This window comes from Melozone crissalis, unplaced genomic scaffold (assembly GCF_028551555.1).
Source record: "Melozone crissalis strain CALT ecotype California unplaced genomic scaffold, PUWL_Pcris_2 ptg000013l_1, whole genome shotgun sequence".
NCBI classification, from domain to species: domain Eukaryota; kingdom Metazoa; phylum Chordata; class Aves; order Passeriformes; family Passerellidae; genus Melozone; species Melozone crissalis.
This window is the reverse complement of record NW_026535791.1, coordinates 60,542,422-60,567,372: the sequence shown is the minus strand read 5'-3', so window position 1 is coordinate 60,567,372 and position 24,951 is coordinate 60,542,422. Positions and strand designations below refer to the sequence as shown.

At 36.1% G+C, this 24,951-nt stretch overlaps 1 protein-coding gene across 2 annotated transcripts in view; it reads left to right on the top strand.

The window, feature by feature from the left end:
- RPS6KA3 (ribosomal protein S6 kinase A3) overlaps positions 1–24,951 on the top strand; it is a 73,480-nt gene that overhangs the window by 31,677 nt on the left and 16,852 nt on the right. For both annotated transcript variants that reach the window (XM_054271420.1, XM_054271419.1), the window contains exons 3-14: positions 1,740–1,856; positions 3,929–4,010; positions 7,703–7,783; positions 8,805–8,884; positions 11,323–11,429; positions 14,338–14,375; positions 14,748–14,890; positions 17,979–18,049; positions 22,333–22,421; positions 22,685–22,749; positions 22,848–22,950; positions 23,136–23,260. In XM_054271420.1, coding sequence (XP_054127395.1) covers positions 1,740–1,856; positions 3,929–4,010; positions 7,703–7,783; positions 8,805–8,884; positions 11,323–11,429; positions 14,338–14,375; positions 14,748–14,890; positions 17,979–18,049; positions 22,333–22,421; positions 22,685–22,749; positions 22,848–22,950; positions 23,136–23,260 — 1,101 coding nt within the window. The remainder of the gene's footprint in view (positions 1–1,739; positions 1,857–3,928; positions 4,011–7,702; positions 7,784–8,804; positions 8,885–11,322; positions 11,430–14,337; positions 14,376–14,747; positions 14,891–17,978; positions 18,050–22,332; positions 22,422–22,684; positions 22,750–22,847; positions 22,951–23,135; positions 23,261–24,951) is intronic.

Below are 24,951 nucleotides of genomic sequence, written 5' to 3'. Positions count from 1 at the left end.
TCCTAATATTCAACCTAAGCCTTCTCTGACACAACTTCAGGCCATTCCCTCAGGTCCTGCCCCTGGGTAGGTTAGAGAATACTTAAGCAAACAGGGTGTATCTAAGTCTGTGGGCCCTGATAAGCAAATAGAGTGCATCTGAGTCTGTGGGCACTGATGGAATGCACCTGAGTGCTGAGGGACCTGCTGTCATTGTGAGGCTACTGTTGATTATTTTCTAATTATCACAATTACTGGGAGAGGTGGCAGGACTGAAGGAAAGTGATTGTCAATTCCTGTCTTCAAAAAGAAGGAGGATCCAGGGAACTACAGGTTGGTCAGCCAGGCTTTAATCCTCAGGGAAATCATGGAGAAACAGAGTGTTCCTGTATGCATGGAGTACCAAAGGGTAGCTGGGCTTATTCAGCATGGATTCACAATGGTGAAATGATGTTCAACCAGCCTGAAGGGAGGGTGCAAAGAGCTTCTCTTCAGTGCTGTCCGGTGGCAGGGCCAGAGGGAATGGGCAAAAGGGGAAATGCAGGAGTTTCTGTCTGAACATCAGGAAACATTTTCTCACTGTCAGGCTGGCTGGGCCCTGGTACAGGCTGCACAGGGAGGTTGTCACCATCCATGGAGATGTTCAGGTCCTGGCTCTGGGTGGCCCTGCTTGAGCAGAGGGTATGGGGTTAGACAGGATGATCTCCAGGCATCTTTGAATGTCAGCCAGTCTGCAATTCTAAGAAATGGATGTCAGAGTTCCTCAATAAATAGATGGAAAGTATTCTCAGATTTATTTTGTTCACCATAACCAATAGAAGACATAGCGGATGAACAAGAAGTTAAAACTATAGATAGTATATTGCTTTCTGTTTGTTAACTAGCAATCAGTTGTGTGTTAACTTGCAGTAGCTTGGATTGCATGTAATGCCTAGATAGATCTTCAGATGACATTAACAAGAATGCAGGTTTTTTTACGTACTTGATGATTGTAAGCTCTGAAATTCTTTCCCTGTGTGGCAAGGAGTGTCACTTTTCAGGGATTTTCAAATTCAGTGCAGAAAACACTGAATTAAGTGCAGAGCACAAAGAGATAAGATTCACTGCTGCTCAGAGCTTTCTGATGACCATTTTCTCACAGAAGGGGAAAAGATTAAGACTGGGCAGCTTTTATAGGATAGACTCCTTGAGAAGAAAGGCAGAACACTTTCTTCAACAGAATTTTGTCAGTGGCTGGTGGAGTCTGCTGCTGAAGTGGGGGTAGAGAGTTGCTTTGTGTGGAAATGTCTTGAGTCTCACACCATCTTAAAAGGTGAGCATTGGCATTGCTGCAGCATGGTGCTCCTCATTCAGGTGTTAAAAAGGAGGGCTTTCCAGACATCTGGTCCATTTGATACACTCCAGGTGTGTTTTAAGATTACTAAATTCTTAACAAGATTGGTTTCCATTAATTGGTTGTGAATCTGGAACAGAAATATGAACCCAATAATATGGGCCTAAGAGAAAAATCTTGGGAATTGCTGATTTCTGTCAACTGTTATTGTTTGGATCCTGGTGCATCTCTAAAAGTTTAAGCTATATTGTTATTGAACTTGTGCTGTCTTAATTATGCAAATAGCATTGCTAAATGGTTTTTTCCCTATGTTTGGCATTGTCTAATTGATTGGGTTCAGTGACATTGGTATTTTCCAACATATTGTGAATTTGTAAATATTTGTAAACCATTAATCTAAATTTATTCCTCTGTTTTCCTCTGCCAGGAAGAAGGAAGTATCAAAGAAATTGCAATAACTCACCATGTAAAGGAAGGACATGAGAAAGCAGACCCTTCACAGTTTGAACTTCTGAAAGTACTAGGACAAGGATCCTTTGGAAAGGTTGGTAACTGAACTCTTGTGGAGCCAATTATTCAGGAATATAACATTGAATATTGGTTGTGAAATATTCAGAACAGTCACAGTTTTGCATTAAGGCAATGTTGCAAGTGAAAACTGCTTTCTAAATTAGTGCTAATTAGGCACTGTAATTGTGACAGATCTTTTTAAAGCAGTAATTTTTTTTCATGTTAGCATGATATGTGGATTTCAAAGTTCAATAGAAAAAATGGCTTGATATGAAGTAATTCAGTATTTACTGTTAAAATGAAATGTCATTTTTCTCTTAACTACTCTTCTCTATTTGAGAGGGTGAGGGTTGAAATGTTTTTTTGGTAAGTGTTCCTTGTTGCTTGCTAACTGTAGGACATCACCAGTACAGAAGCTGGTTTTTGTAGCATGGTGCAATTGTAATGAACAAATTTTAGGCGATAATGGCAACTGAAGTAAATGTGATACACCCCAGTCATGTTCATTATCTGGTGTAATTTGGTTAAGGTGCAATGTAGCTTGATATTTATCTGAACATCTGTTAATGACTCAAAGTTTCTAGCATTTCATGAGTACTGAGATCTCACTAGGGATACATTTTTTATACTTTTAGTTGTCCAAATCCACCTTGAAAGCAAAACATTAAGTTCACATGACAAGACTGAATGGAATATGTAAGGCAGGACAGCAGAACCTTTATATCTGTTTTCAGCCTCAATTGCAGTTCTGAATGTGATGTTAAGCTCTAGCATGTAAAAAAACCACCTTAGGGTGGAAAATTAGAAAAATAGGTCCAATTCTCTTTTGGTGGTAGTAAGTTACTTTTAGTCACATTATTGTTCCAGTAAAGTTTAGAAATCTAGGTGCTTAGAAACTATAAAATTTTGTACTCATACTAGTAAGAATTCCCTGGGAAAGCTGATTCCAAAGGTTTGATTTAATTCAGAAGCATAACCAAGTTTTTATTTGGAAATCTTCAGATCACGAGAAGTAAATCATTCAAGAGCAAGGAAAAGTAAGCTAATAAATGATCATTTCAGCAATTCTTTTATTGAAAATATTAAATTCAGTAATTTAATGGGAGGGAGAAGGGGGAATTTGAGTTTTTAAAAAAACAAAAATAATAAACTGTCTAGCTGACACAATTTTCTCCAAAAATGCCAGTTTTTCTCAATTGTCTTAGCCTTTATGCAAAAATCATTAATATCTTTTAAAAATCCATTAATCATTTTGTTCTAATAATTTGTGAAGCTGTCTCTGTTTCCCATTTAGTTTAAAAAAAGTAGATTAGCATGCTTTTCAAGGTCTCTTGATAATGATCTGGTATTCTCTGGGTAATGCAAGGAATGTTAACATAAGTGAGAATTGGGCACAAAACCAGACATCAAACTAATTTCACATGACATGTTTAACTTCCTCATGTACCACAACATGTGTCTATACATGTCCACAGCCAGAAAACCTGTGACAGTTGGTTTTGGTACTTGGGTTTTTTTTCATTCCTAAATCTAAAATTTGTCTCTACTGGAATTAATTTTGTGTTAAGGGTATTTAAAACAATACCAGTCAAGAAATCCCATGATATTGAAGAAGGAAATGAAACACCCTTTAATTGAGGCTGCTTGTTCTTTATTGTTACATGCAACACTAGGATTTTAAAATTTATTTATACATGGATTTATATAGGTTTCTGAATCAAATTTTGTTCACATATTTATGGTCATATCTAAAAATTATTTTATCAGCACATTTCCTGTGTCATCCTCTGAATTTCATTAAGATAAAACTAGAGATTAATTTTAAAAAGCTGACTTTTGTGTGTCAAATTTGGAAGAACTTCAGAGAGAATCCAATTTATTTTTTTTACTCACTGAAATGACTTAAATTAGACCAAAATTAATTTGGCAGAGTATCCTCTGAATGAACTTTTTAGATTATGAAAGGAGATTTGGCTTTGCAGAATCTAAAAGTGTCAAATAAAGTTTCGTTGAAATCATAGTGACTACTTGAATTTCATAGCAAAAAAAAATTAATCTGACTTGCTTTTATTTTCTTTTAAGAGTTCTTTCTAATTTTTAATGCAGGTCTTCCTTGTCAAAAAAATCTCAGGATCAGATGCTAGACAGCTTTATGCAATGAAGGTATTGAAAAAGGCCACCTTGAAAGGTAAGCATTGTTTAGAACAAGGAAAGAGAAATAAAAAAGGTCACTCAGGGACATTATACCAAAACCTAATCTTTACACAGCTGCTGCTCTACAGATTGTGTCTTACAGCTTTCTTCTCTGAAACAGGAAATAGCAGAATACACTGCTTTGTCTTGTAAACCTGGAAGGATTAAGGATTAACAATACCATAGTGCTAGTCAGAGAGGAGAGCAGGCTCCTTCCCTTGCCACTTTCCTTAGGTGATGGTGGGTTAATGGAGTGCTCGTGGTGCATCTGCCACCTGACTTGCTCCTGAGCTGTTATTTGAAACTTAATATCCTTCCGTTTTTCCTTTGCTGTGTGTCACCAAGGATGCAGTTAATGCCTTTTGCTCAGTTTATAATTAGGTCATGATACTTAAAAGTACTTTATATTGGCTGTTGTATTCTAGAAGTTCCTAAGCACATGACTTAGTCTTTTCTTTTGAAACAGATGTATACAGTACACTTACCCCAAATGCTTGGCACGTGATCTTGATGTGGAATGTATTTTACAAAATCTTAAGTTAATCATCTAAGTTACTTGAGCAAAAATGAATTGTGAATTGATCTGTTTCTTGGGTGATTTTGATCTTGAATGCTATCAGCAGCAAAATAAGTCTAAGCCTGAACAATCTCAATTCTGTCTCAGAGAATTCTGTAAGAAAAAAGAAATAAGGTATTTTTTACCTAGATCAAAATGAAACTCATCTTTTGCACTGCCTTGACCAGATTGTATGCTTGTTCTTTTGTGTCATTGTTTTATAGTTTTGTCTATGTGAAGTTCTTCTAATTTATGACTCTACTGAAACTGAAATGATAATTTTAGGATGACTCCAAGTGCCTGTAGTGCTTTACCAATGTTATCGATTGTTGTATTGAATTTCAGTTTTAATGTTTTAATTTCAGCTTTAATCCTTTTGTTGTCAAATATTTGTAGAGTGATGGAGGGAACAAAACCATTGGTTTATGAACTTCTGCTAAAATGTTTAAATTTTTTCACTTAAGATCTAGTGCTGAATGTCACAGTTCTTACAGAGGGCTGTGTATTTGAACAGTTTCCTATATTTTGATTCCTTTGTGTTTTGTGGCACGTGTCATTCTCATTATTTACTTCCTATTTTTCTGAATTTGATTTCCACTCATTTAAGGTACATTAATATCCTCAACAGCCTTTCATTCCCCAGCCTGTTAATAGCTCAGGACTGGTCAGAGGTCACTCAGCAGTTGCTTTTTAAGATGTTTGAGGGCTTGTCTTCATCACCTTTTGATTGCAGTTTAACCTCGTGTAAAAATTACAGTCCAGGCTGTGGTTCTAGTTTTGCCTACAGCTGGGAGAGACTGATATGTACTGAAATTGAGAGCATGACTTCTAATTGGGAAAGGAGACCCTCTGAGGCACTAAGAATTCAAGGATGCAAAAGGCTTGAGCAGAAAGGTGACAACATCAAGAGGATGCTCCAGTCCTCAGCACTTTGTATCTGGATTATCAGATGTTTTTCATGCACTGTTTGCTTGTGATTCATGTTTTAGGGAGAGCAGGGTTGCAAGCAAATTAAGATTACTGTGTAAACTTTAATATGAAATTAACTGGAATTAATTCTATTCTCCATAATTGCAACTTTTTAATATATGTAATACTGTATTTTTAAATAATACAGGATATTACTTGATGTCTGTTTCTTTACTTCTTTCAAATCTATTTCATAGTTATTTTTTGCACTCTATAATTAAAGTTAAAAATTGTTTTCAAGTTACACTTGAAAACAGTGTACCTGATCCACAAATCAAAATTAGAGAAAATATTTTCATAGAAACACAATTGTATTAGCCAGAACACATTGATGTAACTACACAGTCCAACTTTCTAATGTTTAGAGCAAATGCAAGGATATATACATATAATTTTGTTTACTGCAGAGACTAGTTTATTAATACACTCTGATAGAAGGTGTTGTCTTTCAGTGCCCTGTTATGATGTGGAGAGAGAAACAGAGCCAAAACATTGCTCGAGTGGTTGGAATCAAATATATTAAGAAAAATCAGTGCTTCCAGTAGAACCCATTTGGAAATTACAATCAAATAAAAATCAGATGTCAAGTCAAATAATGGCTTATGCCATTATCTGGAAGGAGCTCAGTTCTTTACACTTCTTTTGCTCGGAGTTTTAAGTCCATACTTTCCATGTAACTGCTGCATAGCTGCAGCCACCTGAAAGTCTTTTAAATTTTTTTTTCACCTGAACCTGCCTAAATAAAAAAAAGAGTATTCTGAATTTCAGTCTTGTAATTCAGATGAACTGCTGAAACAGTTAAACTGCACAACTAACTATCTTGTGACATTTTAATGGCTTTGGATGCAAAGGTCAGCATTCAGATGTGATGTTTGCTTTGTACTTGAGCACTTATTTCATAAGCTTCCATTTTTAGGGATGTGTTCTGCAGGCAGATGGAAACTTCATGGTTGTATTCATTCATGAAAACATATCTATATAACTTTTTCATAAGTATCTGTATTATTGTAAGGGTGTGTTTCTGGAAAAATATAGATAAATGCCTTAACACCATTTTGCTTCTTATTCTTTTTTCTTTTCTGCCTTGTTATGTTTTAATATCTGAGAACTCTGGCTTGTAAACTGTACAAGGAATGCTGTCACCTTAAACTTTGGACGGGACTTCATTGCTCTGGGGTGCTTCCTCCAGGAAGATACATTTGTGAAAGGAGCAGTAACAAAATGTAGAATAGGGAAAGGAAAAATGTGTAGGGAAAGAGAAAAATGAAACATCTTAAACCACTGAAAGCAAACCTTGATAGTTCTCCCCTGTGTAAAGTGCTGAATATTGTCTGTGTCCTGGCTGATTCAGAGCTTCAGGAGGGAACCAAGCCCTGACTGGAGCTGGCAGGAGAACAGCTGAAGCAGGTGCTGTGCTCAGCTGACTGCCCTGCCTGTATTCCTGCATTGCTGGCATGTGATGCTCATTTGGGTTTAATCTCTGGTGGCATTGGAGCACTTACATGTCCTGTTCAGAGCCACCATGGATGGACAGCACAGGCATCTTGAGCAGCAACTGCTTCTAATGTCTGATATATTTCTCTATGCACATTTACTCTCAGTAAATGTCCTTAAAATCAAAAATATAATCTGAAGTATACACTACATTGAATCAATGGCATTTTTAAGTTCATAATAAAGGAAATGAAAAAAAATCCCTTCCAAATTGTAAAGGACTTAATATTCTATTAGCGTGAGTTATTTAATGAGTTAAACCAATATAACATCTTTACGATAGTATGATTATACTTTTGCTGTTTGTTTTGCTATGACTTTCTCTATTCTTTTCACTAGCAGAATGTGTTCTATACATAGCTGTGGCAGTTTTGGTGTGATGTTTGAAAGGTTTACTAAGTACAGAGCAGACTGAAGGGTGGCTGTGTTTTCTCATGTGCTTTTGTTATATTTATTTGCCTAGTGTTAGGTTTTGTCTATAGCAAAAACTGATGTAAAGCAAAATGCATAAAGATATTTATCAGAAAAAATGTAGAATAAATTTTCGCAGTACTCAGCTGTGTAGAGTATAATGACCTGCAGGCAATTATAATATTATACAATGGGAAGTACATCAGGAAACATATGAGAAATACTGGACTATAATGTAATTTTTTTTTAATCTGTAGTTCGAGATCGGGTTCGGACAAAAATGGAACGCGATATCCTAGTGGAAGTTAACCATCCTTTTATTGTCAAGTTACATTATGGTGAGTTGCAGAAAAATTCATTTTTATAGCCAAGCGTGTTTGTCAAGATAGCTTTTAATATTTGCTCTGTGGTTCAGAAAATCACAGAACTTTAGGGTGTAAAGTCCCAATTGTGCAGACTTGTTCTGTAATAATTTTCATGCAAAAGAAGCACATGACTGACTTCATGCAGTGTTAAATCTTTATAAAACTGAGAGTCTGTAGCTTTTTGTGTTATTAAAAGCAGTTATCTATTAATAACTACCCATTATTTTCCAAAACCTCTGATCTTTTCTATGACATACATTTTTTAAGTTATTTCTTACAGTTGCTTTGTTTATTCTATAGAAAATGTATGCAATGGCATTAATTCCACTTGCATCAAAATTGGTGGAAATTAGCCTTTTAATTTTAATAGTAGGAGCAGGAGTAGCACAATACTTATGTATAAGAGGGGAGGATATCAGTACTTTTAACATGTGGAAAAAAAAGGGGAGTTTCTGGTTTGGTTTGGGGTTTTTTCAGCTCGTATTTTTCTTTTAGGGTTTGTTTTTTCCTGTAGTTAAACCTCACTCTCTCTCACTTTTTGAAGTGGCTTAATGTCTCTCTCTCATTTTTTTAAAGTGGCTTAAATTATGTACCTTTCACTATTATATTTGCCATTCTTTTGCAGACTAGATTAAATGTCCCTGTTTAGCTGGGACATTTAGATTTTAGATTTTTAGATTTTAAAGGGTTCATTAGTTACTAGTTTGCCCTTTTAAATTTAGCTTCTTACTTTAAAATCTGAAATAAAATGCTGGTTAACCTAAGTAAAGTTTATTTTTTAAGGAACTTTATTGCTGATTGCTTTACTTTCATATAGCATGGGAATTACTTGGTCTGTGGTAGAGAATCATTTATCTAATTCATTTCAATACGTTTTCTGACAAACGAGAAATTAATTTTAATAATGAAAATAAGGGGAATTATTTGGTATGATATTTTCCTAATCATGGATAAAGTTAGGTGATATTTAATTTTTTTTAATTGATCTTTTCAGCTTTTCAAACAGAAGGGAAGCTGTATCTTATTTTGGATTTTCTCAGGGGAGGAGACTTGTTTACACGTTTATCCAAAGAGGTACACGCTTTAAATTTGAAAAATTGTCTGTTGTTAGAATTTGACTATAAATTGTCTGTATTAGGAGAATTTACATTTTAAATTCTGTTTTCATTTAATAAAATTTTGACCTGTTTTTAGCCAGGTACATTTTTTGTTTGTTTGGGTTTCTTTGCATAGTCACTTCATAGAAGGGCTGATGGCAATTTACATTATTTCTGAAAAAAGTCTTAGACAAGCAGTCTTTCTGTGCTGCTTTTTATACCTGGCAAAATCTCCTTTTGTCACCATGTTTAAATATAAGACTCAGAACTTGGATTTTTATAAAGTAAATTTATGGCTGGTTTTAACGTCCAGAATTCAGGACCAGATAAGATATTCTCTTTTTTTACCCATGAATGCAAAATTGCATTATGTATGAATATTTAAAAAGTGAGAATTGTACTCCACTTATTTTAGTAATTTTCAAAAAGTGAACGTTTTGCCTCTGTCATGATGGTAATGTGTCTGTGTAGATATGGGAAATAACAACTTCGAAGGGTTCCATTACCTCAATTTAATTTGATTATAATTCCTAAAATAAATGTTAACATCTAATATATCACCATATTTTTAAGTTTTTGTTATCCATTACTCGTGTTCAAAAACTCACACCAAACAAAATGGAAAGCAGTTGTAGCTGCTTTCCATTTTCCTTTGCCACAGCAGTGTCAGGGGCAGCTGGGTTACCACTGCAGTAAGTGTAATACCACTTATTGTTATTAAGAGGAGAGTAGAATGGAATTGACCTTGTATATAGATGTACCCTTACTTCTGTGCTGACAACATAAATGATTGCATTTGTTTTGATGATGCCATCTGTTTCAAGTTGCCCTTTGTCATTTGTTTTGCCACAGGTAACTAATAGCTTATTAGTGCTCTAAAATTGAGATATTAAGTTTGTAGTTCATTCTTGATTCCCAAAAAAGAATGTATATTGGCTTCCTGACTTTTTCCTGAGCCACTCACGTTTTATAAAATTTAATGTGGTTAGATGAGAAATATTCATTATAGGTACCTGAATCTAAGCAGAGTTAATGACTGGTGAGTGAAATGGCATGCTGGATGCTATTAATGTCATCCTCATACCACACCATGTGATTTTGAAAGAGATCACATGAAAGTTGTTGCTTTTTTCCTATTGACTGCAAAGGGAAAAGTGATTAATTCCAAGCTGGATGTCTACACTGCAGATGTTTAAGGTTAGGAAAGACAAGTCCCATGCAATGGTTTTAAATAACATAGTGTGGGTGTATTATCCTCCTCATAGGATCTTTTATTATTTGAGCTTTTAAATGTTTCTTATACAGATTTCCTTTCTTGAATGTGTCTGCACTAAATATTGGTTCTTTTGTAGAAGTAACATCAGCAACAACCTATTGTACGAGCTTTAGTATTGCTTTCTCTCATGAAACTACCAAGGGGAAAACATATTCTCCATTCTTAACTTTTGTTTAAAATAATCTTCAGCTATGCTGAAATAATTTTTTATGCTTTTGCATAAAAAAGAATTGCCATTCTTTTTTCTGAGTCTATATGCTTTATCTTAAGGTACTAAGTCTTAGGTTCTAAAAACAAAGCAAGTGAAATAACTGAGTAGTAACTGAAATAGAATCAAATCATGCAGGATCTGGTTTTATTTTTATCTTTTTCTGCAGTCTCAGAAGAGTTGAATTGTAATGTATTCTGTCAGGGATCACAACAGTTGATATATTGGGACAATATGTTCATTTCAATTAACATAAACAGGGAGTAGTTTATCTTCCTAATCCAAAAAGTGGGACTGCTACCTGGGATCCTCCCCGTGCTCTTATGCAGGCTGTTCACTTTACTTCTTGTTAGCTCCTGTTAGTTTGCTCCTTCATCTGCCTTTCTGCAGTTACATCTCAGGCTGCACCTTGGGGCTTTTACCATTGCTGTAACTTCTCTCTTAAAGTACCCAGGAGCAGTCTTTCCAAAATCAAGATACATATACTTTTCTTCTCTCTTACTTTGCAGATGAAATTCAGGCATTTGGACTTCTCTGGTCCATTTGTTGTCTGTAAATGAAATTATCCTATCTAACCATGTGGTACTCACATTGTTTAAGTGCTTCCAAAGTATTTCGGTTTGACTACAATGTGTCTGTCTGTTTTCTTGAATAATCAGAAACAGATAATCTCTCAATTTGCAGAAAGAAGAATATATTGCCTTTAAAAGTTCTTTTTCAAGTATGTCCAAGTATTCCAAGTATGAAATAGTGTGGGTTATAAAATCCTAGTTTTTGTATAACTAAGAAATTTGAATTTTCTAGTGTTTTGTGTAGCAATGAATTAAAGTATTGTAGGAAACTCTTCTGAAACAACACTGTTGTTGTTTAGTTTGTGCTGGTGTAACCTTTACAGATTTCACATGTAAAATACATTGTGCTACTTTTTCAGGTGATGTTCACAGAAGACGATGTTAAATTTTATCTGGCAGAATTAGCACTTGCTTTAGACCATCTACATAGTCTTGGAATAATATACCGGGACCTAAAACCAGAAAAGTAAGGCTCCTCTGTGAGAAATGCAGTGTATTACTTTCATTTCTATAGCACTTCTTCCTGTGTACTTTTTCCCAACTGTTAAACTTTGGTAATTTACTATATAAATTGAACAGAGGGAGGTGGAGGAGGTTTATGAGCTATTTTCATTTAAAAGGTTGGATTTCACCTGTCTCAAAGAGGAAAAAGGATCTTAGCTTAGTACTTACAGGGGTTTGTTGAGGGAACTTGAAACTCTGTTTGAAGGGAAATGGGGGCAAAGCCAGAGGTAAGCCTGTGGATGGCACACCACTCTTTGAGGGACAGTGTTCCTCCAAGGTCCTTTGCTCTGCCATAGAGGTAGAGTTAAGGGATGGAGGTCCTTTCAGCAGCAAGGATGAAAGGAGTATCAATGTGTTAGAAATCCCAGAAGCAGAAGACAACAACAAAAAAAAAATTTGTACAAATCAGCAGCAAAATGAGGACCAAGGAGAATCTCCATCGGTTGTTGGATATGAGGGGAAACATAGTGACAAAGGATGAAGAAAAGGCTGAGATGCTTCATGCCTTTCTTGCCTCAGTCTTTAATAACAAGACCAGTTGTTGTCAAGGTATCCAGCCCCCTGAGCTGGAAGACAGATGGGGAGCAGAATGAAACCCCCATAATATAGGAGGAAATGGCCAGCAGACTACTGTGCAATTTAGAACCCCAAAAGTCCATGAGACCAGATAGGACTCACCCAAGAGTTCTGAGGGAGCTGATAGAAGAACTCCTCAAGCCACTTTCAATCATTTATCAAAAGTCCAGGTCAGCTGTGGAGGTCCCAGGTCACTGGAAGTTGGCGAATGTGACACCCAGCTATAAGAAGGGTTGGAAGGAGAAGCCAGGATGTCAGCCTGACCTCGTTGTCAGGGAAGGTCATGGAGTCATCATCTTGAGTGCCATCATGTCACATGTACAGGACAGCCAGGGGTTCAGGCCAGGCCAGCCTGGGTTTATGCAAGGCAGGTCCTGCTTGACCAACCTGATCATCACATCATCTATAATGACATGACCTGCTTAGTGGATGAAGGAAAGGCTCTGGATATTGTCTACCTAGACTTTACTAAAGCCTTTTGTAACATCCAACCCTTAAGGGGAAAGGACCACCCAAGATTTGTAAATGCTTGGCATGGAAAGGAGCAACAGAAGTCTTGAGGGTCTGAAAAAAATCACAAGGCTTTATTAGTAAATTATATACCTGGCATGGAAATTGGCATTTTAGTCCCTGACCTACTATAAAAGCACATGCAGTGGGATTTAGGTAAAGGGGTAAGACGAAGAGAGAAAAGATGAATTAGAGAGAGAGAGAGGAAGAGAGAAAAAGAGATCACCAGTCTTGGCTACAGTGCCAAGTTGGGACATCCAGGGTCTGGGGGGTGTCAGTTGGGCTTGTTGTGGAGATGTTTTTATAGATAGGTTTCCCTGCCACAAAGGTAAGTTTCTTGTTTTCTGTACAAATTAATTATTAGGCACAGTCTGTTCTTTCAGACCTTTCAGGAAATGCATTGGGGATTTTTGGGAATATTGGGTGGTCTTTTCTTCCCCTACAGTCCATGCCTGTTTCTCAACCTCATTCCTGCACTTGTGCTGTACTGGGTTGTGCTTATCTTCAGGAATTAGAACGAGGATGTTTGTCCCGGAAAAGTGCTGCCCTATCTCTGCCTGGCCTCTTCTCTGGGCACATCTTGTTCTTTCTCACAGTGTGTTATTACCAGCAATCCTTGCTTATTACAGGCAATCCTTATCTGTTACTAGCAACAATCTGTGGTTAGCCCCAGAGCCAAGTGGCTTTCAGTGTTTGAGACATACACATTAGCCCCTTATCTTCTGTGATTCTATGCCTTTGACACCATTTCCCACAGCATTCTCCTGAAGAAACTGGCTTCCCATGGTGTGGATGGGTGCACTCTTCACATGGTAAAAGACTGATTTATTGACCAGACTCAGAAAGTGGTGCTGAATGGAATTACATCCAGCCAGAGGCTGGTCACCAGTGGTGATCCTCATGTCTCTGTGTTTGACCAGTACTGTTTAACATCTTCACTGGAGATCTGGATGAGGGCATTGAGTGCACCCTGAGCAAGCCCACAGACAGCACCAAGTTGGGTGGAAGTGTTGATGTGCTGGTGGGCAGGAAGGCAGTGTTTGCATGTGGCACTTGAGGACAGGTTTTAATGGTTCCCACCATGGAAACTGCAAAGAGGAAGGGAGTGGGGCCTGGGTCATGTCTTGCCCCCAGGATGAAATGCAGATGGAGGAACTCAATCTGTTGTGTAAGGGGTGTTACAAAATCCAGTTCTTGAATACTGTGCATGCTTTGCAATACAGTAATATTCAGTGGTAGTCAAGGACAGTTGGCATCTCTGAGAAGTGTGGCCTTCCTTGTGATTGAAGTGAAAAAGTGGAAGCCTAAGGTCTGCTCCCAGTATAGGGCCTGTGGGTCCTGTCCTTTGGTGCAAAATGAGGGTATTTATTACTCAATGTTACTTGAAGTGGTCAACAAATGGTAATTACAAATTAATACCTGTTATGTATACATATGGAAACATACCTGGTATAAGAAAAATAGAACTATGTCTCTGTTTTTAACAGTTACAATACTGCTGCATGTGCTGCAGATAGCCAAAACTGTTACTACATGCTGGATTTAATAAAATATTTGAATAAAACTCTAGTAAACCTGTTTCTTAATCTTTAAAAAGAAAGAGTAAAAGGAAATCAAAATGTGTAGTTTGAATGTATCTTCTAAGAATTCATTTTCATGCATGTTTAATTCTCCCTGTCTTTGTGTATCCTCTACTGTTTATTCTCAAATATTGTCGGTATGTTTTCTGAAACAATACTTAAGATATTTTTATTAGTTTTTAATATGTTGTTTTTTTTTTTTAGCATCCTGCTTGATGAGGAAGGACATATCAAATTGACAGGTGAATAAAGGAATTGCAATACTAGGTTCATTTCTGTTTATAGTAAAATATTTGCATTTTCCTTTTGGTAAACCAGTAAGATATAATAAGTAATTTTAACTGATCAGTAATTTGGCTGTGGAAGCAAGTAGTGTAATTTGGTTGAAATAAATAAAATCTAAATATTTCAATAAGATACCTGCTTTACAAGTATAGCTGATGTTATGGACCTATGGTAATGTGGGGAGGGAAGGAGAATTCTGGAAGTCCCATATTCGTGTTCAGTTGTCTATACCAATGGTAAAAGCAAAACACTTCATGTTATGGTAAAAGTATCAACCATCAACTTTTTGTTTTTAAAAATTACACTTGGAATTACGTTTATCCTTTCAGATTTTGGCTTAAGTAAGGAGTCAATTGATCATGAAAAAAAGGCCTACTCTTTCTGTGGAACAGTGGAATATATGGCACCAGAAGTTGTTAACAGACGAGGCCATACACAGAGTGCAGACTGGTGGTCTTTTGGTGTTTTAATGGTAGGTTTCTGGCAAATGTAAATAATAGCAAAATTGTGATTTGCAAGGTCTGGTGAAACAAATCAAATACTAACCCCTAAGGTGAGCTTTACATGAATTTTAATTACAAAGGAAGTCTAAATTGTGTGAAATCAGTAACACCACAGACTTTGGTCAAGAACATAGACTAGGTTTTATATCAACACCAATAATATACCATATTTTTATTATCATTTCAATCAAATACTTTATAATAGTTTGAATGTTATGACCAAGAGAAATACAGAAGTATACAGAAAAATGCTGTCTATTCCAAGGTGGGGAAGAAATTCATATTCAAATTTTAATTTTGAATTTACATTCAAGAGGTAAAAGATGATTGGCAACTTTCTAATCAGAATCTACAGTGTAATTACAATTTAGTGGAATAATGACAACTGTTCAACTGTTGTTCTCACCCATCATGTTGATCTAAATGACACTGACCTGGTATGGGATATAGTTTCTCAGTTGCTTATGGTGTTTCTGCAAGGGGTAATTACTGTAAAGTTTCAGGGTCAGGGGAAATATTATGTATACGGAATATGAATTGGAAAATAATAATAGATCATGTTTGCTATTTAAGGAATGCTGAAAGACTTCTAATATTTAAAATATTTGTGTGCATTTTTGACATGGAAATTAAGCAATTGTATAAATGTATTCATTTCTTACTGCTTCTGCTACATAACTGTAACAGTACAGCTAATGCGTGTGCTTTATAGTACAAGAAGGACTCTTGTGTCTGAAAATAGGTCATCCTATGGCTTTATGATGATTAGAATGCTGTTATGATCTGAAAACTGACTATGTAAAAGTAGCACCTGATAACTGAACTCTCTCCAGAAAAGCACACACACTCCTCACAACCTCACATTTTATCATTAAGAACAGTCAATTAAAAGATAATTACAGTGTAGTTGCAGAATATTTGTTGTTGATAACACAAACATAATTAAACTTCAGCTTTAATTTATAAAGGTAGATAACATAATTTGGTGTTTATCAAGTGGATATGGTGTAATTGAAAATTGCTGTAAGATGTTAGCTGTGATTGGGGTGGCTTTCACAGCGTTAAGTGCACTGCATGTTAAATACTTTGGCTTCTACTTTGAATACAAAAATATGACCTTAAAAACCAAATTCTTTAAAGTAGTATATGAAATACAGTGCAGCTTTTTCTAGGATATATTTTTATTACTTGCATTTGTAGTTTGTAATTTTCATAAACAATCTGTAAGTATCCACTTTTAACTCATTCTTAATTTCTGAGCTGATCAAAAATTCAAGTGATGATTGGTGTGGTATAAGTACACAGTAACTAGAGTGAACAGAATTTTTAGCATAGAAATTGAGACTTTGAAGATATTTCAGCAAATCATTTTGCTTCTTTTCTTGCGCTGCTAGACATGAAGTATTCTTAAGCCATTGTTAAGAACTATATTCCAATTTGTCCTTTAAAACAATGACAGTTTTAAGGGATGCCATACAAGTTAAAACATTCATTTAAAGTTTTCAGAAGCACTGAGGTACTCTCCTCCTGAAATAAAACATAAGTAGGAAAGGCCAGTGTTGGCTTATTCTATAAGTACTATTGGCTTATTAATGTTGGAATATGGTATTTGTGAGGGGTGACAAAGGATACACGTGTTGAATGGTTAATACAAGCGTTGTGCTTGTGACAAATTAGGAGCTTGTAAAAGAAACTGTATTTCATGCAAGTGTAAGTGGAGCACTCCAAATTTAGCTTTAAAAAAAAAACCTTTATAAGTGCACCTTATAAAGATCTTGCTAAACCGCAAACAAATTTTTTTTTATGCTTACAGTTCTAGCTTATCCCTCTTGCATCTTCCTGAGAATTGTCCTAGGTGTTAAAGTTAAAAGTAGTCTTTTTTTCATGTTGACATTATTATTAAATTTAATTTTTTAAATATATCAGTAAGAAATATTATCTAGACTGTAAAATAACTACCAGTAGTGAAGAGATGGCGGTAAGGAATTAAAATTTTATTTCAATAAAATGGTGTTTTAAAGAATACTGTTAGTTCAACTTCATGCTCTTATTGTAGATCTACAAATACTATAGTCATGCATTTTTTATTCAAGTTATCCACTCCAATTTTTATGTTTAGGAGGCTGAGTGTTTGAGTCATACCAGAAAAGAGAGGAATAGAGGATACCTTGTGTTCAGGGTGACTTAGGTTTGCATAAGCTGTTCCCAGGGTTCCTTTATAATTATTTTAATTTTGATGTCATTAACTGAATGCCATGAAGTTGCATTGAACTAAATTGCTTTGCAGTCTTTAAACCAAAAAAATCCAATTTCTGCCTAGGTGCTGGCTGCCATCACTGCTGCCAGCCTGCTTTCACTGCCTCACTTAGATCTGATATCCCTGCAGCATACTGCAGTCCAACAGGAGTGCCTTTATATTTATCTATTTTTACTCAGTCACTTTCAGAACAAATCAGTATTTCAGCAGTGTCTGTTGCTTACTGCCAGGCACTGTGGAATGTGCATGCACGTACTGTGTAGCTCTTCCGTGTTCCTTCAGGCTTTATTTCCACTGTATGCATACAGTAACCACTTTTCATCATGCATGTCTTTGTCAATCAGCTAACCTTTCCCCCTTCCCAATGAAGGCTGTGTACATGCCAATTTTCAAAATTTTGACCTTTTAAAAAATTTCTGCATGAGGAGAAATCATCACTAACTTTTCAAAGGAAAACCTTTTCCCCTACCCCCTCCCCTTTGTTTAAAACTAAAAATACAGTTGTACAGATCAAGTCTTCCTAGGACAAAGTTTTTAGGCAGAAATTAAACACAGAACATTATAATCTAAGTTGTTCAGATAAAAGGATGTGTAAAGCAAGTTACCAATATATTTTGCAGCTTTAAAAATGGCAAAGGCTGCTCAATGTTCTTAGCAATTGAAACTGTACAATGAAGTTGTTTTGCTCAGACTTGATTGTTAACATGCATGAATTTTGGAAGGTTAAGATGCTAAGTAGTTTTGTCAAAAATTAGTTTTTGTCCAGGTAATGTAATTGATGAAAGTTTTACTCTATACAGTTTGAAATGCTCACTGGTACTCTACCTTTCCAAGGGAAAGACAGAAAAGAAACCATGACTATGATTCTCAAGTGAGTACACTCTTATTTATATATCTCATCAGGTATTCTACAGGGATGCCCTCCGGGCTGCAATATCTAATTTCTACTCCTCCCTCATTTTCAAAGGTACTGGTAAATCCTCACTCCCTATTCCATATTATTAATTCCCTTTGCTGCCTATCTAATTTGCTTCACTATTCCTCCACCATACCAGGTACAAAGGATTTCATAGCAGCTCTTTAATCTGTAATAATAACTTCTCCAACCACATGATCTCTCCCATCTTATCTCCATAATATTTTTTAACTTTTTTATCCTTTTTGATAACATGTGCATTTTTTTTCTTGTTGGGTTTTTTTTTCCCTTTGTTTAGGTTTTTGGAGGTTTTTTGAGAAAGTATTTTCACTCCTCATCCTTCTTTATCTTACCAGCTCCTCACTCTATATTAATGGTGCTGCCAACAACTTGCCTCCCCAATACTCCTCCCTTCTGTACTCTCCTATGACTTGCTTTAGCTCCAATTTTTCCCTTTGCTATTTTCAGCATTGATTTTGCATTAGTTCTATTGTGGGAATTGCTTTCCTTCATGCAGTTAATGTTCTTGTTTTTGCTTATGAAGGTCTGCTTTTTTCTTTGCCAATTCCCCACATATTCTCTAAACTAGTACAACCTATGGTATAAATGCCCCATTTTTGGGACCGTAGCCAAACACTGTGCAAACAAGTCTGTTTCCTCATATCATAGGTTCACTTCTCTGTTTCCATCTATTTTTAACTGATACCATTTTTTTTCCATGGAAGTTCATAAGATTATCTTAGTTTTCTAATTTGTTTTCTGCTTCATTGTTTATCATTGTTCTCAGTCCTGTTAGCCACTTGTCTACCCATATATCAAAGCTGAATTTTTTTTTGCACTAAAAGCCTCTTTTGAAAAATAAATACATGGAACTTTTAATATTTTCTCTAAATAATTAGAATGTGAAAACCACTAGAAAACACACTCATTATTTTCCTGGCTTTTGTTTTCATAATGCATACATCTTATGTTATTCTTTGGTTTTTTTCTTCATCTTATTTGCAAATGTATTTAGTAATGCTAGTTTCTTCTGCTGCCTCAGCACTATGTGAGATCAAATCTTCATGTTGTGATTATTCAATGTCTTTTAACTAAAAAGTTCTATCTATTCACAGCAAGCATAAACTCCTTCTGACCATCTCCTATTTACAAGAAGCTAGTCTGAGATAATTCTGCTGCACTCTCACTTGCTTCAGGAGCCATGCATTTTTTCCTGTGTGTCTTATGAGTCATATCTTTCTCTTCTCTTTGCCTGCATGTGACTCTGCCCTGTTCCTCAACAGTCTTTTCACTGTTGCTATAAATATCTTCTGTATTCAGCTGCCATGTAGAATATCCTTGCATTTCTCCAGGTAATTGATGTTCATAATCATTCATAGCCCAGAGAGTGGTGCTGAATGGAGTGAAATCCAGCTGATGGCCGGTCACAAGTGGTGCTCCCAAGGGGCCAGTCCTGTTAAACGTCTGTATCAACAACCTGGACAAGGGGATTGAGTGACAGTTTGCAGGTGCCCCCAACATGGATAAGAGGGAATATGGATCTGCTGGAGGGTAGGAAGGCTCTGCAGAGGGATCTGGACAGGCTGAATCAGTGGGATGAGGCCAGTAGGATGAGTTTCAGTGGGGCCAAGTGCCAGGTCCTACACTTGCATCACAACAGCCAGGCCTAGGGAGGAGTGGCTGCAAAGTTGCCTGGCAGAAAAGCACCAGGGAGTGTTGGTCAATAGCTGCTGAACATAAACCAGTGTGTGGCCAGGTGGCCAAGAAGCCAAATGGCATCCTGGCCTGTGCCAGCAATAGTGGGGCCAGCAGGACCAGGGCAGGGGTTGTCACCTGTACTCAGTATTGGTGATGCTGCACCTCATGTGTCTAGTTTTGGGCTTCTCACTGTGAGCACACTGAGGTGCTGGAGCGAGTGCAGAGAAGAGCAGTGGTGAGTCTGGAGCACAGATTCTGTGAGGAACAGCTGAAGGATCTGGGTTTGTTTTTTCTGGAGGATGTGCAGGGGTGACCTTTTCGCTCTACACCTCCCTGAAAGGAGGCTGTAGCCAGGTGGGGGTCGGTCTCTTCTCCACAGTAAGAAACAACCAGATGAGAGGATCACGAGTGCACTGTGGGAGGTTACAACTGGATATTGGGAAAAATTTCTTCATTAAAAGGGTTGGAACAGGCTGCCCAGGGAAGTGGCTGATTCACCATCCCTGGAGGTTTTTTAAAAAGATGTGGCACACAGGGATATGGTTTAGTAGTGGACTGAGTGGTGCTGGCTTAATAGTTGGACTTGACAGTCTTAAAGGTCTTTTCCAACCTAAGCAATTAGAGGTTTCTATGATTCTGTAATTACTTTCAGATTTCATTTGAGACTATATCTCTTAATGAGATACAACTTCTTTCCAGCTTTTTTCACCTTATAGTCTTTGCAATTGTTAATGGTTTCAAATAGCTGCACAGAAAGTGTGCTGTGATGTAAAGACATTTTATCCCCATTTTATGGAATGTTCCATATTCTTATTAATATTATCTTGCATAGAAGTGTTTTTCTTTTGGTCATAAAAGCAGCTGAAAACCAGAAGATATTTTGAAGTATTTTCTGATTAAGTCCACACTTTTTTTCTGGTCTGTGTTTTCTTTTTATTTTCCACATATGTAGTATATTTTTCCTTAAATTTTCCATTGAACTTTAAAATGGACAGGTGTGCATATGAATTCTGGTTTCCATAGTGTATATTTACAATATATTGCTTTTCTTACCTTCTGTTCCTAAAAATCCACAGAAAATGCATTCTTCTTACAACATATTTTTTCAAGGGGTCTTTATTTCTTACAACATTATCAAGAGAAATTTTTGTTGATTCTTGTGTGTTTTATGTAAAACTGGAAAACCCTGCAGTTTGAAGAAATCATAGGTCGCTGCAACAAAGTTAAATTTTTAAACATTTTTCTCCTTTACTTAAGAGATATCCCTTCATATAAAATTTTGCCATTGTCCATCAGGAATGTCAGAAAAAAATTGCTGTCACTCATGTAGTTGCATAATATAGGAACTCTGAGGAGTGGTAATTGCCTTTCCTTCTCCTCTGCCATGTGCCTGGTACAGGATTTTGTGAAAGGTGGTGGTGCATGGCAGTCAGGAAGAGTTGGATGGCCCACTGCCCATTCCTTCCCTCCACTGGTGCCTTCATCTGCCTGTAGTATGTTATTGAAGAGTCCAAAGAAGCCAATGTTTTTCTGATTTTCTTCCTCCCTGCCCTAGCTTTTTACATGCTGAAAGGAATGGAAAATTTACTAAGTTCTAGGTTGAAAGTAATGAATAGTGAATCAGTGGCAACACATTTGTATTTAGACAAGTGATACCAAGGTGAATATCTACAAATACCTGGAATACAAGATAAATCAAGTTCTGATTGAAACACAGAGCTTGTGTCATGGACAGTTACAGAAAAATACAAGCTACAGGTTGAATTAGTGATGGAAAGGAGGAAATTATGTCCCTTTTTCCCATTATCATAGTTACAAGAAAAAGTAAGACCTAATAACAGTGAGAGAATGAGGGCTCAACATTAAATGGCAAGGAAGAAAATATGACAAGGATTACAAAACAAAATGAAATTAAAGTACAAAAATTTAAATGTAAAATTTCGAGGCTGGCAAATTGTGAAAGTATTATTTTAGGTAGATTGGGGAGGGGAGCAAAAAGGAAAAGAGAAGTGGCGTTTTATTGTTTGGTTTTTTGGGTTTTTTTACCAGCTAATCCTGCAAGATCTGTCCTACCTTAATTGAATTTCTGTATTCTAGTTTGTTTCCTGGGTCATCTTGGTGTGTGTCATAGTGTGGTACTTTTCTTAGCCCTTCTATTAGATAACTATCAGAATGCTTGGTTTGGTGTCATTTGCTAGTAACTGGACCTATAAGTGGATCAAAGCATATTATGGAAATGTACAAGTTTATAAACTGCTGTTCTCTAGCTATTCTTCTCTACATGTTTTTCCACCTTTTCCTCCATTTAAGTTCCTGTGTCATTACTGAAAATACTATACTACTTTAAAAAAAAAATTTAAAACTCAAACATGTTTACATGACTGACAGCACTTTTGCTCTGTGTCTGATGTCTGAAGGCAATTTCTCAGTGATGCTACTTCATTTATTATGGACTTGTTGAATGGCAAAGGACAGGGGGAATGCAGAGTTAATTCTTACCTAGATATGTTTGTATGCTATTAATTATTTTTATTCTCTAGGGCCAAACTCGGAATGCCCCAGTTCTTGAGTCTTGAAGCACAGAGCCTCCTGCGAATGCTCTTCAAAAGAAACCCAGCAAACAGATTAGGTAAAGTTTTTAGCAGAATATTTTAAATTTGATCATAATATTCATAACATCAGTGATCATTAAACTGACTAAAATTTTTTCCTAGGTAAAATAGACTTTAAAGGAAGAATGTAGTTTGCCCTTCTAGTGATCACTAAAGTATTATCATTTCTGCTAATCATACAGCTAAAATTAATGCAGGAGGAATAAGAAATATAATTTTGCTAGCCATTCCTTTGACCAAGAAGAAAATAATTCATAGACATTTTTCTTCCTTCTAAAAGGAGCAGGTCCAGATGGAGTAGAAGAAATTAAAAGGCATGCATTCTTCTCCAAAATAGATTGGAATGTGAGTATCTAATTAAAAATCAATCCAGTCAATTTCTTGGTGAAGTCTTTTATGGTATCTTATAACTTTTCCATTTACAATTTGTCCCTTCCTTTCAGAAATTGTACCGGAGAGAAATTCATCCTCCTTTTAAACCTGCAACTGGCAGACCTGAAGATACATTTTATTTTGACCCTGAATTTACAGCAAAAACTCCAAAAGGTAAAGAGATATGAATGAGAGAATTTACATATTCAAAAGGTTGAATTTGAATTTCAGATTTTTTCATTCAAAATTTGATAGAAATTGTTGTCTTCATAACTTCAAGGTGCTACCAAAATTTCAGTATTTAATCTCATATCTACATGTTAAAGAATCTGCTTGTAAGTAGATGATGTATTTTTCAGATTCACCTGGTATTCCACCCAGTGCTAATGCACATCAGCTTTTTCGGGGATTTAGCTTTGTAGCTATTGCATCAGATGATGAAAGCCAAGCAATGCAGACAGTTGGAGTGCATTCAATTGTCCAGGTGAGTACATCTAATAAAAAAAAAAAATCAGTGCTGTCTCTTGGTGGATGGATTGTTTCCTTGTCACAGAACGAAGTATCATGACAAAATCATTGTCATCTTTAAACAAGAAAAGTAAAGATCAGATTATTTCATCCAAACAAAATCTCTGAAGGTACAGGACCTGTATAATTACTGAGCAGCTACAGGTTCAAACAGACTTTTAAATGAAAACCTTATACTGTATGTACTGTATTAACTCTTCAATGTCAGACCATAATTATAAGGTGGAGTAGAATAACAGATATATTGATTTATTGTTTTTTTCCCCCACACATGAAAATGTCAGTTGACTCCTGCAATGCAGTAGTAGGAGGCACTGAACTGTGATTGTGAATTGTATCTGGATGTTCTGAACTGCTGGAATCCTGTCCTAAGACATGTTTTGTCCCTCCTAAGCCACTTGAAGTTAGTTAGCTAATCTCTTCTTTTTGTGACGGTTATCAGTGCATGATACAAGTCAGTATTACAGTGCACACTCAAGCTTTGGCTTCCTTGATGTGTTTGGATGACTCCAGTGGAGTCTCCTGTTTTAATAATTGTGAGGTTGTCACCTAGAAAAGGAGACCTATGTAAAAATTGTATTTCTCCCTGCTCTCTCTTCTTTTAATAATTACTGACTCATGAAAACCAACTCATGATCCAAATTGTGTTGAAAACTTCTTAATGTAGGTAGGAATAAATTATTTGATTTACTATTAGATTTATTTGTATTATTTGGTTTATTTGTATTTTTCAGTGCACTGCTATTTTGCAAATGTCTGAGAAAATTTTTAAAAACCCAGAATTTATAAAGAATGTGAATGGCCCTTGTGTTTCATTAACACTCTCATGTCTAGAATTGTCACAACATGCTTTTCTACACATTACAGTTTCATGTATAATATTTTTTTTAAATATAGTTTTAGATCCTTTTTTATTCTCAAGAAGCTTTCTGATTTGATATATACATCAGAATTATTTCTGATCCTGTCATCTTGCTAGAAGTTTCTGAAAGCTTCTCTGTGCTGCTTTATTTCTACGTAGTTTTGTAGATGGCATTATTGCTCTTTGTATATGGTTTCCTTCTCTTGTAAAGATCTGTTTCTCTGCTGCCTTTCCTCTGTGCTCCTCAACAACTTCCTCACTCCTATTTCCTCTTTTCTGTGCTGCAGGATACCCAGATGGTTTCCTGCAAATGCTTTGCATCCTTTGCACAAACTCCATACACTAGAACACCATTTCCTTCCCTTACAAGAGTGAGCATTTGTCCTCCTTTCAGCTTTTTATTTCTGTGAAAGGATTTTTGACTGCCATTCCATGCAATTCCAGCCAATCTGATTCTATTCAGTATGTCTGAATTTTCCAGCTGCCATTCTGTCTATTCAGATAACGAAAACAGTGATACTTCTTTACCATTGTTGTATCACTATTTTATCTTGAAGTCTTCTGGTTTTCTTTGGTTTGGAGTTTCTATCTTAAAATTAGTAAAGCAGCAATCAGAAAAATAATGCCATCAGTTTCTTAGAATGTGCATGATTTATAGCATGTGTAATATATAATTTATCTTATAGTAAGTTTGAACAGAAGGTAGTGGGGATTTTGACCACTTTCACCTAGTAGAGTCATCAGTTAAAATTTTAAGCAAATCAATAGGAATTTTTTAAAAGTTA